Source organism: Heterodontus francisci, chromosome 2 (assembly GCF_036365525.1).
Source record: "Heterodontus francisci isolate sHetFra1 chromosome 2, sHetFra1.hap1, whole genome shotgun sequence".
In the NCBI taxonomy this organism is placed as follows: domain Eukaryota; kingdom Metazoa; phylum Chordata; class Chondrichthyes; order Heterodontiformes; family Heterodontidae; genus Heterodontus; species Heterodontus francisci.
Window position 1 is genome coordinate 41,207,943 of NC_090372.1, and position 13,190 is coordinate 41,221,132.

General features: G+C 46.1%; 1 protein-coding gene across 5 annotated transcripts in view; it reads left to right on the forward strand.

The window, feature by feature from the left end:
• Window positions 1–13,190, forward strand: part of zgc:136493 (uncharacterized protein LOC692276 homolog) — a 45,201-nt gene that overhangs the window by 8,292 nt on the left and 23,719 nt on the right. For 2 of the 5 annotated variants that reach the window (XM_068057303.1, XM_068057311.1), the window contains exon 2: window positions 10,265–10,526. The exons of the other annotated variants lie outside the window; for them this stretch is intronic. In XM_068057303.1, coding sequence (XP_067913404.1) covers window positions 10,265–10,526 — 262 coding nt within the window. The remainder of the gene's footprint in view (window positions 1–10,264; window positions 10,527–13,190) is intronic. 5 annotated transcript variants of the gene reach the window in all.

The window sequence follows — 13,190 nt, forward strand, 5'->3', positions numbered from 1 at the left end:
GTTGTTCACTTTGGTCATAAAAATAGAAAAGCAGAATATTTTTTTTAAAAGGTGTGAAACTGGTAAGTGCTGATGTTCAGAGAGACTTGGGGGTACTCATACAAAGAACGCACAAAGTTAACATGCAGGTGCAGCAGGCTATTAGGAAGGCAAATGGCAAGTTGACCTTTATTGCAAGGAGATTGGAGTACTGGAATAAAGAGGTCTTAGTAAAATTGTACATGGCTTTGGTGAGACCGCACTTGGAATACTGTGTGCAGTTTTGGTCCCCACATTTAAGAAAGGATATACTTTTACTGGAGGCAGTGCAGCGAAGATTCACTAAATTGATCCCTGGGATGAGGGGGTTGTCCTACGATGAGAGGATGAGTAAATTGGGCCTATATTCTTTGGAGTTTAGGAGAATGGGGGGGGGGCGGGGGTGGTGATCTAATTGAGACATACAAGATTCTGAAAGGGCTTGATAGGGAGAAGCTGAGAGATTGTTCCCACTTGTCAGGGAATCCATAACATGGGGACACAGTCTCAGGATAAGGGGTCAATCATTCAGGCCTGAGATGAGGAGAAATTACTTCACTCAAAGGGTTGTGAATCTTTGGAATTCTCTACCTCAGAGGGTTGTGGATGTTCCATCATTGAATACATTTAAGGCTGGGATATATAGATTTTTAGTCTCACAGGGAATCAAGGGTTATGGGGAGTGGGCAAGAAAGCGGAATTGAAGCCCAAGATCAGCCATGATCATATTGAATGGTGGAGCAGCCTCGATGGGCCATATGGTCTACTTCTACTCTGATTTCTTGTGTACAAGTATTTACTTGGAGTAGCCATTTGAGGACTATTTCACTGATGTAGACAATGATGAGGCAGACCAGACAAACCAGAGATAAAGGATAAATGTAACCTCACTAACATTCTTGTGCACGCCAAGTGAACTGCTTTTAATGTGATTAAAGATTGTGTATGTCTGTTCATGGCATACCATCAGTTCACGGATCACATCCAAGAAAAACAGCTATTGGCCAAGTCAGTATTAACAGCAGTCTCACCCTACATAAATGTTTAACAGGCTCAAAGGAGGTTATTATTTTAACTTTAAAAAAAAAACTTCCCATAAATGTACGAGTTTCCTTCCTCCAATTTTATTACACAGTACTCACTTGACATTCTCAGGAATATTTTACAGACCTGTACAACCCGAGGTCCATTCTTTCGTGTTATTTAAGCATTCAAAGAATTTATATTCTTGCAACACAGTGGAAGATTTAAGCAAGTCAAACTGACGGCTTTTCCAAGATTACAAGAACCAAACTAACAAGAGATTAATATAAACAGAAAATGCTGGAAATACTCAGCAGGCCAGGCAGCATTATAATAGCATGTGTTCAAAGCATGAGACCAAATTAATGCACCTTAGTATCACAGCAGGAGCTGGCTTCCCACCTCTCCTACTACTGAATGTAAATGCGATACTCACCACTGAAAACCATGGCAGCCGAGGCACCATCACCACAAAGAAGGATGAGTATTTGGAAGCTTTGGGGTGGACATTTTGTCAGCTACTTGTCTATTTCTATTTTTTTCTATTTAGAGATACAGCACTGAAACAGGCCCTTCGGCCCACCGAGTCTGTGCTGACCAAGAACCACCCACTTATACTAACCCTACAGTAATCCCATATTCCCTACCACCTACCTACACTAGGGGCAATTTACAATGGCCAATTTACCTATCACCTGCAAGTCTTTGGCGGTGGGAAGAAACCGGAGCACCCGGCGAAAACCCACGCAGACACAGGGAGAACTTGCAAACTCCGCACAGGCACTACCCAGAATTGAACCCGGATCCCTGGAGCTGTGAGGCTCCGGTGCTAAACACTGCGCCACTGTGCCGCCCACAGTGTGGAATTAATCCTAACTACCATTAATTTCTACAAAGTGGGTAGCTTGCCTTTTTTCTTTTTTTCCCCCCTTTTGTTTTTCTCTCTTGTTCACCAGAGAGATTATTTCACAGACCCCTGGCTCAGCAAGGTGCTGTCCTCCCCCCAACAACAATCCCGGCTTCAGGAAATTGAACCCTATGACCCTGCAAAGTATCTACGAATCCTCAGGGGTGCTCAGACCCCAGTTTGCAAACCACTGCACTAGCAGATGGAAGATTTACAAAAGTGAGATTTGGAAGTCCCAGTGTGAGATCATTAGTGATGCTCAGAAATGGTTTCTCTCACGATAAATTCTTTTTGTGTACTAGGGGAAGGACAGGGGATGTTATAGTTACTTTGGTCAAGTGTGAGGGCTAACTGAACCTTCGAGCTATTAAGACTCGAGCAGCAATGTGTTTGGCTGCTGTGGTGTTGCACAACCCATCTTCAGTTCCCTCCAACTCCTCAGTATTGGAATCCTTATCAGATGAGGAGTGCTGAGTGGCTTGTCCTCCTGCACCTCCAGTCCTCACTGCCCCCTGGGGTGGTGCGGAATGCAACACACTGCGATTATCCTGGAGACCCTCACTGGTAAGTACTGAAGGGTGCCACCAGACCTGTCTATGCCCGCTCAAATGCACATCTGGTTGTCACATGGCTCATGTACTGCTGCTGGGGTTCATCGGTGGGTTCCTCAGAGTTGTCATCAGCTAGGTTTGGGGGGGCTATCCTTTGCGGTCTAGCAGCCACCCTTTAAGGCTGGCTTCAGTACTGAACATTTTGGGAATGTTGGACTGCCACTATATGAGAGCACCATGGGAGCTCCCAGGGAATCTGGTGCAGATCTGCGCAAACCTTTTTTTTGTGGCCATACACCAGCTGAACATCGATTGGAACGAAATCCTTTGTGGTTAAAAAGTGCTCCTGGTTGATCTGGGGATGCTTGAATTGCCTCATATGTGCAGTCAATGGCACCCTGCACTTCCTAAAATCAAGAGAGTAGCTTATCAGTTTAGTCTCTAATACTAGTGACTGTTTTTAACTGATTAATATGATGCCACCTGGCAATCTTTTTAGCATTCTTGCTAAACAGCAAAGCTTGCCTAACCCACAATGGGAAAAGACCCTTTCCATTTGGACACCTAAGCATGTATTTTAGTTCCATAATCTAGCACCAGAACAGTGTCCCTTATACCATACTCAAAGTTTGACTTTTTTATCAAAATATTTCTTTTTATCTTTTTGACTTGCACAGCTCTTGAGCCACAGATCAGTCACTTTCTTATGTGATTGATCATCTTTGCTAGCCACACCTCTCTTACTGTTCAGTGGAAAACAGGTGATTTAAGAGGCTATGGGATTAGCGGATAACTTGAGATATGTATTAATCATCCTGTCATCACCTGGTGTGGAGAAACGTTGGTTGTGAAATGAGGTGCGGATAGACTAGTCATTAAGCACATCTGTAACATATTGACTCATTTGGTAGGGTTTTCTGCACAGGGCCTTTTCGGTTGTAAAGTTCCTACAACAAAGTTGGGTGGTTGTGGGTGGTGCAGAATGTGCAGGTTTTATGTTATTCCTATTGCCTTTTGGATTTGCACAAAAATTGATCTGGTAAAATGTGAACATGGGTCACTATCTACTTCCACAGGGAGTCCCCATTTGGACATCATTTTGCACAGGAGAATCCTGGCACGGTGGTGGCCATATCATTGTACCACAGGAAAGCTTCTATCCACTTGGTAAACTTCTCCAGTATCACGTGGAAACATTGTAGCCCACACTGGTTCTTGGCAGGGGACCCACAAAAACATTCTGGATGTGTGTCCAGTGTCCTTCCAATGGGGGAACAGATCTAAGATAGGTGTGGTTGGTCTATAGGGTGGGGTACGTCTGTAGGTACAGTGAGGATACTTGGTAAAATTGAGTAACATGGTGTTTCATTGTGGGCGAATGCTCTAATTTTGTCACCGGTAGAGGAGAACGAGTAATGGCCCATCACTGGATGTGAGTGGAACAGGTGGAAGGAATCGTCAGCCCACTGGCTATCATGTTTCAGGAGGTAGCCACCCTGCAGCTTAAGAGTGTGCCGGCAAAGAGGGAATGGGTGACTGCAATATAGACAAGGAAGACCAGGCAGGTAATGCAGAAGTTCCCTTATTGCATCTTGCTATGTTACCAGTATTCAGTTCTGAATACTGGTGAAGGCAATAATTCCTATGGGGAATACAGCCAGAGCCAAGTCCACAGCACCACTGGTGGCTAACTGGGCAAAGGGGAGAGGAAGAAGTTCAGGAATGCAATACGGATAAGGGATTCAATAGGTAGAGGAACAGACAGGCATTTCTGCAGCCACAGACATGATTCCAGGATGGTATATTGCCTCGCTGGTGCCACAGGCCAGGATGTCGCTGAGCGGCTGCAGAATATGATCAGGCAGAGGTCGTGTCCACATCGATACCGACAACATAGATGGAAAGAGAGCTGAGGTCCTGCAGGCAGATTTAAGGCAGCTGGAAAGGCAATTAATAAGCAGGACCTCAAAGGTAGTAATCTTCACATTGCTTCTGGTGCGACGAGCTAGTGAGTACAGAAATAGGAAGAAGGTTCAGTAGAATGTGTGGCTGGAGAGATGGTGCAGAAGGGAGGGAGGGCTTTAGATTCCTGGGGCATTGGGACCAGTTCTGGGGGTGGTGGGACCAGTATGGACCAAACGGGTTGCACCTTAACAGAGCTGGGACCAATGTCCTTGCAGTGAGGCTCACCAATGCTTTGGGGGAGGGTTTAAACTAATTTGGCAGAGGGTTGGGCACCAGGAGGTGGCATTGGAAAGAAGGTGCTGAAAGGATTGGGAGAGACAGATAGCAATGGAGTGTTATGCTCACGCAAGGAACAATTATGAACTATAATAATGAACTGATCAATTAAACTCCCAAAATGGACACACTTTTTTGCTGCAAGACAAAATGGAGTAAGAGCTCAGGTGACCTCACCTGTACTGTGAATGTACATAGTAACTGCTGGAGACTGAACCCATCATGATGTCCGGACCAGCCTTGAAGAAAGCATTAGAAATGCTGATGCGCCATTCAATATTAATGGTGACCCTTTTTCAACCAGTCGGACTAACAATGACCTTTGCAGACATGGGCTGGATTTTGTATTGGCAGTGGGGCACCCAGCACCAGGCCAAAAAGGCAGGGAAAAGCTCACCTCTGCCTTTTTGTTTTCCCCCCCTCCCTCCCCTCCCTCCCCACCCCGGAGTGATTCTCCAGTCATTTTAAATGTAAATTTCAGGAGCCAGGATCCCCGTCCCTTTAAATGCGGGGATCCTGCCTCAAAGAGCTGCCAGCAAATCAGGGCCAACAGCTCAGCAGGATCGGAAGCGCCACTGGGAGTGGTGGCCACTTCTGGTACTGCAGAAGCCTTGGCCCCAGGCCCAGCACTGGAACCCCGGACCTCAGATAAGTGAAATGGGGTCGCAGGGCCAGTCCGGAAGGCCCCAGCAAAGGGGGGTGGTCATGAACCCCAGGTGAAGGGAGGTCGCGGGGGTGGGGGGGCGGCAGGGAGGTGGTCCCTGCAGGGTTCCTCTGTGGGCCACAGATTGCATGGTTTTGTGAAGGGGAGGTCGTGTCTTACTAATTTGATTGAGTTTTTTGAGGAAGTGACGAAGATGATTAATGAGGGAAGGGCGGTGGATGTTGTCTAAATGGACTTCAGTAAAGCCTTTGACAAGGTCCCGCATGGCAGACTGGTGCAAAAGGTGAAGTCACGGGAGCAGAGGTGAGCTGGCAAGATGGATACAGAACTGGCTCTGTCACAGAAGACAGAGGGTAACAGTGGATGGGTGTTTTTCTGAATGGAGGGATGTGACTAGTGGTGTTCCGCAGGGATCAGTGCTGGGACCTTTGCTGTTTGTAGTATATATAAATGATTTGGAGGAAAATATAGCTGGTCTGATTAGTAAGTTTGTGGACGACACAAAGATTGGTGGAGTTGCGGATAATGATGAGGATTGTCAGAGGATACAGCAGTATGTAGATCAGTTGGAGACTTGGGCGGAGAGATGGCAGATGGAGTGTAATCCGGACAAATGTGAGGTAATGCATTTTGGAAGGTCAAATGCAGATGGGAGGTATACAGTAAATGGCAGAAGCCTTAGGAGTATTGACAGGCAGAGAGATCTGGGCGTACAGGTCCACAGGTCAGTGAAAGTGGCAACGCAGGTGGATAAGGTAGTCAAGAAGGCATACGGCATGCTTGTCTTCATCGGTCGGGGCATAGAGTATAAAAATTGGCAAGTCATGCTGCAGCTGTACAGAACCTTAGTTAGGCCACACTTAGAATATTGCGTGCGATTCTGGTCGCCACACTACCAGAAGGATGTGGAGGCTTTGGAGAGGGTACAGAGGAGGTTTACCAGGATGTTGCCTGGTCTGGAGGGCATTAGCTATGAGGAGAGGTTGGAAAAACTCGGATTGTTTTCACTGGAACGACGGAGGTGGAGGGGCGACATGATAGAGGTTTACAAAGTTATGAGTGGCATGGACAGAGTGGATAGTCAGAAGCTTTTTCCCAGGGTGGAAGAGTCAGTTACTAGGGGACATAGATTTAAGGTGCGAGGGGCAAAGATTTTTTACACAGAGGGTGGTGAGTGCCTGGAACTTGCTGCCAGGGGAGGTGGTGGAAGTGGATACGATAGCGACGTTTAAGAGACATCTTGACAAATATATGAATAGGAAGGGAATAGAGGGATATGGGCACCGGAAGTGCAGAAGTTGTTAGTTTCGGCAGGCATCAAGATCGGTGCAGGCTTGGAGGGCCGAATGGCCTGTTCCTGTGCTGTACTGTTCTTTGTTCTTTCTTTTGAAAGACACACCCAGTCACCCAAGCCCGCAGGAGTGCACCTCGTTACAAGTTCTCTCTCCATGTCGTGGAGGCACCCCCGCCGCTGGTAAGATCCCAGCAGCGGCAGGAAGAGGCCCTTAATTAGCTGTTAATAGAACACTTAAGGGCCAATTGTCCTCTGGTCAGGAAGGCCGTCATCGGCCTATCCTGCCCCCAGGAAGATCGCTCAGTGACAGACGACAGGACCTCCGTCCCTGCCATCCATCTCGATGCGCCATGCCCTCTCACCCCGCCTCCGAACCCAACTCAAGGGGCCACATAAAATCCTTGCCATAGAGTCTGCAGACTCAAACTCAGGATAGAAGGTGTGACCAAACACTACTTTATCAAGATGAACTACATTCAAACACCTTTGCCAAACAATGGGCATGCATGCCAAGACATTGTTTGAAAACACCAGGGGAGAGCAACTTTGGTTACCTGACAGAAACCATGCCTGATCAAACACTTTGAGATTTAACCAAAGAAGTCTGCAGCAAATCATCTGTCCACTTGAAACTCTCCAAAGCTTGACTCCAGGGAACCAGGATTAAAGGAAGAACAGGCCTGCATCGTTTAAATTTTCCTCCCAGGAAAACAAACAAGGTATCACAACGAAGTCTTTTTAAAAACATCAGATCTAAATGCATGCTATCTGTTAATCTCTATCTTTTCGTGTGTGTATGTGTGAGGTGAAGTTGCAAATTTTCAGGTTTTTTGATTAATAATTATTTATCTTTCTTTAAACTTACGAGAAAACCTGTCATTTGTCTGTTTATTGACCATTAAAACACTCCAGGGTTAATACACAATTCTAATAAAAACACTCTCTGGTCAGTTGAGAGGTGAAAAGGGAAACCACCCCTATCATTTTCTACCTGTCCATCACAAGAGTAAGAAATAGTATGGTATTAGATGGAATCAGACAGAGAATACAAGAAGGTCTGAGATAGCTTTGCAGTGCATGGGCTGAATTTAGTGAGCCCGTTGCCGATCCTGGTAGCGGACTCAGAAGTGGGCGCCATTCCTGCTAGTCACGTGGGCGACCGGCCACTTTAGCAGGGCCCTGTGTCTCCATTATGCAATCACGTGGTAGGGACGAGATGTAAGATGCCGGATACAGCATCAGATGACTGCAGACCAGGTGCTGACGCTATATTTAAAGCTCTGCTTGCATTGCTGCCTGGACTCTTTTGCTGCTAGTGCGTCACAACTGAGACCAGTGTTGGACCCCAACCCCCGGAGACAGACCCTGCAAGATGGCAGAGGCAAAACACAGGGTGGCCCCACGGTTTAGTGATGCTTCCCTCCAGATTCTCCTCCACGCTGCAAGGGAAAAGCAGGAGATCCTCTTCCCCAGCAATGGCAAGAAGAGGTTCTCCTGCCTGACCAAGCAAGCCTGGATTGAGATAGCTGAGGAGCTTAGCAGCCATGAAGTGACCCCCAGGACATGGGTACAGTACTGCAAAAGGGTCATCGACCTCCTGCTTTCTGCCAAGGTGAATGCTGCATACCTCTCTCATTTTTAGTGATTGCGAGTGGTTATGCAGGAGGAAGCGGGACATGGGGAAGTAGGCACTGCAGCTGCACTGGCAGAGGGGGTTAGGCATCACCTCATCCTGACAGATGCATGGCTGCATCTTGGTCACAGGCCACCTTCTTACATAGCTCACCCCATTAACTCCTCTCAGAGCAGACAGCAGCATGAGCTACATAGGATACCCCAGCAGGGGACGAGGGGCTGACTGTAGCAGAACTGTCATATTGATCTCTATCCAAAAATGACTATCTCTCTCTTTCCACTTGCAGGACAAGAGCCCATAACAGGAGGAAGATAGCCCACACACATGCCCGAGCAGCTGGCTGAGGCTGTAACAGCTGAGGCCACTGACAGTCAGAGGACTGTAGGTGTCCAGGCCCATGCTGAGCCCCAGGCTGATGACAAGCCTCTGGTGTCTTCAGCACAGGGCATGCTGGAGTTGCAGAGAGAAGTAAGGCAACATCTGGCAGAGCTGCCAGAAGCCGTGCGTAGCCTTGAGCAGACGATTGAGGAGTCCATCCATGCTATGAGTGCCTCCATATCTCAGGCATGTGAGCACATGGCTTCCTCCATCGAGAGGTTGGTGATTCTCATGGAGAGCCAGATCTGACACATGCACGCAGATCTGCACACCATTTCCTTGGCCATGAGCTCAATACAGCAGTGGCAAGGCAAGAGAAGGACGAGGCGCCTGGAGTTTTCTCCAGTTCCTCATACTTCTCTGGTGAACAATGAGGTTCAAGTGAACATTGAAAGGGAGGAGGAGAGGCTGACCTCCACAACTGGGAGCTCCCCTCAAGGTGCTTCGAGTGAGGACACCAGCTCCTCAGTCCCTCCTCCAGTGAGCCCACCTCCAGCAGCCATGATGCCTGAGGATAGTCCTGCACCAGTGCAGGAAGGCCTCAGGCAGCCAGAGGATGGCTTCCAAAGTCATCCCAGGCTATGGGGTAGCCTGATCAGCAGCCCTTGGCTGGTTCCATTCCTATCTATCAAGTCATAACCAGAGAATCATCTGCAATGACTTCTCTTCCCACACCATTACCTTTTTTGAAGTCCCCAAAAGATCTATCTATGTCCCCATCAGCCATGTTTACGAATCCTCTCCCTTTCACTGTAACCTCCTCCACCTCTACAACTCTTTTGAAATCTCTGCGCTCCTCCAATTCTGTCCTCTTGCGTAGTCCTGATTTTCTTTACTCCACCACTGGCAGCCATTCCTTCAGTTGCCTAGGTCCCAAACTCTGAAATCCTTCGCTAAGCCTCTCTGCATCTTTACCTGTCAGATGTTAGCTGTGGCTCAGAGAGGCAGAAGGTTGTGGATTCAAGTCCCACTTCAAGACTTGAGCACAAATATCAACAGTGACACTCCAGTTTAGAATAGAGGGAGCAGTACACGGTTGGAGGTGCACCCTGTCTGCACTCTCGGGTGGGTGTAAAAGATCCTACTACTTTGGAGAAGAGCAGGGGAGCTATCCCCGGTGTCCTGGCCAATATTTATCCCTGAATCAACATCACAAAAACAGATTATCTGATCATTATCACATTGCTGTGTGTGGGAGCTTGTTTTGTGCAAATTGGCTGGTGTGTTACCTACATTACAACATTGACACTTCAAAAATACTCAATTGGCTGTAAAATGCTTTGCAACATCATGTGGGTGTGAAAGGCACTACATAAATGCAAGTCTTTCTTTGTTACTTCTCTTCTCCTTTAAGACTCTCCTTAAAACCTTCCTCCCTAATCAAGTATTTCATCATCTGTGTTAATATTTACTTGTGTGGCTCAGTGTCAAACTTAGTTTGATAATGTTCGTGCAAAGTGTCTTGGGATGTTTTACTATGTTCAAGGCGCGATATAAATGCAAGTAGTTATATTTGTTGGTTTGTGTTTGACTGAAACTATTATCTTGCCAGTCTGTTTTGCAAACCTTTTGAAGTTGAAGAAAGGGTAATGATGACACTGCTCATCAGAAGTGGGCGACTGCTACATGATTCAAGCTGTAGCAGGAAGCTGTTCCTGGAGATAACTAGACAAAACTGTAAAGGAAGTCTTTGCAGCAGGATATCTCCCACAGTTACATCACATCTGAGGAAGAAGTCCAAGTGGACACACTCACCCTCCCAAGAAACTAAATGGAGTAGATGCACTTTCTGGCATCACCAGCATTGCACTGAGGTAAACAAACTGACAACAACAGTGAGTTAGCAATCAAGCTACCACAATATTAATTGAAATTGAGTTCTCCAGTTGCACTCTATATGCCTAATACAGTATACACCAGGGATGAGCATATGGTGACTAGAATTTGTTATTTCACTGGGGCTGCAGTTGGATCTCTTTGTCTGTAAGACATGTAGAGATCTGTAAAGCGAAGCTCTAGATTTATTTGGTTACAGCCAGCCTCCCAAGGGATACTGAAAGCAGAGGCTTTGGTCTGGTGGAAAATGGGGGGCAATTTTTGTCAGTCTGGAAACTGATGGGATCAGGTGTATTGTTGGTTTTACAACCTACCTGATCTTAATCTCCTTTTTACTCTCCATTGGCATCAATGGACAATAATATTGGGCGGAGTGGAAAACTAATGGTTCCACCTGATCCTGTGGAATTCCTGCCTGGTGAGTTAGGCTAAAAATTCCATTGATAGTTCGAGGTAAGGTTCAATTAATTTTTGTGGTGATTGCATATAAAGTAAAGGCAGCTAATTGCCTAAGAAACACTAAAGGCTCGTTTTTTTTTTAACCATTCAAAGGCCACCCACTTGCACAGAGTTAAAATTGGGCTCTAATGCCCCATCTTATCTTGGAAACAAGTGTGGCTTGCGAGGGCCAAGGCGGGCAGCAATTTAAATGATTCAACTCAGACTCCCGCCTGAACCCTGGTGTATTCACTACCTGGCCAGCAGGTGAGAGTGGGAAACCTTCAAGAAATGGTCTCTTCTGGCCTCGTGCTGCCTGCCTCCAGATTTCACTGCCCTTGATAGTCAGTTAAGATAATTTCAGGACCAAACTACATCATGGGACCCTGACATTTAAATATTTGAGGCCCCCAACTGCCTTTGGCCCCAATGCTGGCAGAACGCCAGCAATTAAAATGTGAGTGGCATGTATGGGTCGGAAATGCAGCCAATAATGTCCAACTGTCATTTTGATCACCTGTCCTCTCTGTTACTGACAAGCAGGGAGGATTACAATCTGGCCTAAAATATTGAAATGTGGAAGCAGGAAATGAGAGACAATGCTATTGTATTTCTGCAGTGCTGGGATAAATATGTGCTAATGTGTATAGAAACTATGATAATGCATTGATCCAAAGTGAATAGATATCTAGAGGAAGAAATTCATTGTTTCCCCTGATTTGGGCCTAAAATGAACATTGGGGAGATGGATTTCAAGTTGTAATCTGTGCCTAATCTCCCCCATCAGTGCACTGGCTGCCTAATTGGAAGTGGGAGATATATAGGCAACCAGGGCACCCGCCTGAAACAAGCATTAGACACCTTGCATGTGAAAATTGTGGTCCTAATACTAGGCTTAGGACCCCAGTTGAAATTTGTGCACAAATGAGTGAAACTTGTTGTGTCAGGACTTGAGTGGCCTAGTCAGTGATCTTTAAAGGGACCACTGGAGACCACTCAAGAAATGGCCAGAGTTTATGTTTAAAAAGTCTCCAACTATGGAAATCCAATTCAGTTTCATGTAGTGAACTGCAGGAGTGCTCTTCCTGGCTCTACAAAAATACTGTGGGCTTCTGCCAGCCCAGTCTTGCCCTCCTTTGCTTTGCCTTCACCCCCTTTCTTAGCAACTCCCTCCTGGCCTGCTTGGTGTCAGACTCTGACATCAGTTGGCACCCACAGGTTTAGTTCAAATGAGATCCAATGACCAATGTCAAACAGGACTCTGGTTAGCACGAACTGGTGTGCAAAGGTGCAAGTCTAATTTCTTAACTGTGGTTAATGGTTGACAGAAACTTAAAAACATAACCTGTGAGTATCACTGAGCAGCGTTCAGGGACTGCCTGAAAAAAATAAATCTCCCCTCAATTTTAATTTCTGATAGAGACACATTCTGAGAACATTTCCAAAATTCCTTAGATTTGGGGACGGTCCCATCAGATTGGAAGTTGGCACATCCTCCAACAGGAGGGAGAGAGAAAGCTGGGAACTACAGGCCAGTTAGCCTAACATTAGTCATTAGCAAAATGCTGGAATCTATTATTAAGGAAGTCTTAACAATGCACTTAGAAATGCACAGTATGATTAGAACAAGTCAACATCGTTTTACTAAGGAGAAATCCTGTATGAGAAATTTATTAGAGTTTTTTGAGGATGTAACTAGTAGGGTAGATAAAGGGGAACTGGTAAATGTAGTATACCTGGATTTTCAAAAAGCATTCAATAAGGTGCCACACAAAAGGTTAATATGCAAGATAAGGGCTCATAGAGTTGGGGGTCATATATTAGCATGGATAGAGGATTGGTTAACGGACAGGAAGAAAAGAGTGGGCATAAACGGGGCATTTTCAAGTTGGCAGGTAGTGAATAGTGGAGTGCCGCAAGGATCAGTGCTGGGGCCTAAATTATTTACAATCTATATTAATGACATGGATGAAGAGACAGAGAATAATGTATCTAAGTTTCCTGATGATACAAAGCTCGGTGGAAAGGTAAGCTGTGGGGAGGTTACAGGCTACAAAGAGATATAGACAGGTTAAGTGAGTGGGCAATAAGATGGCAAATGGAGTATAATATAGGGCAGTGTGAAGTTATTCACTTTGGTCGTAAGAATAGAAAAGCAGAATTTTTTTAAAAGGTGTGAAACTTTTAAGGGTTCATGTTCAAAG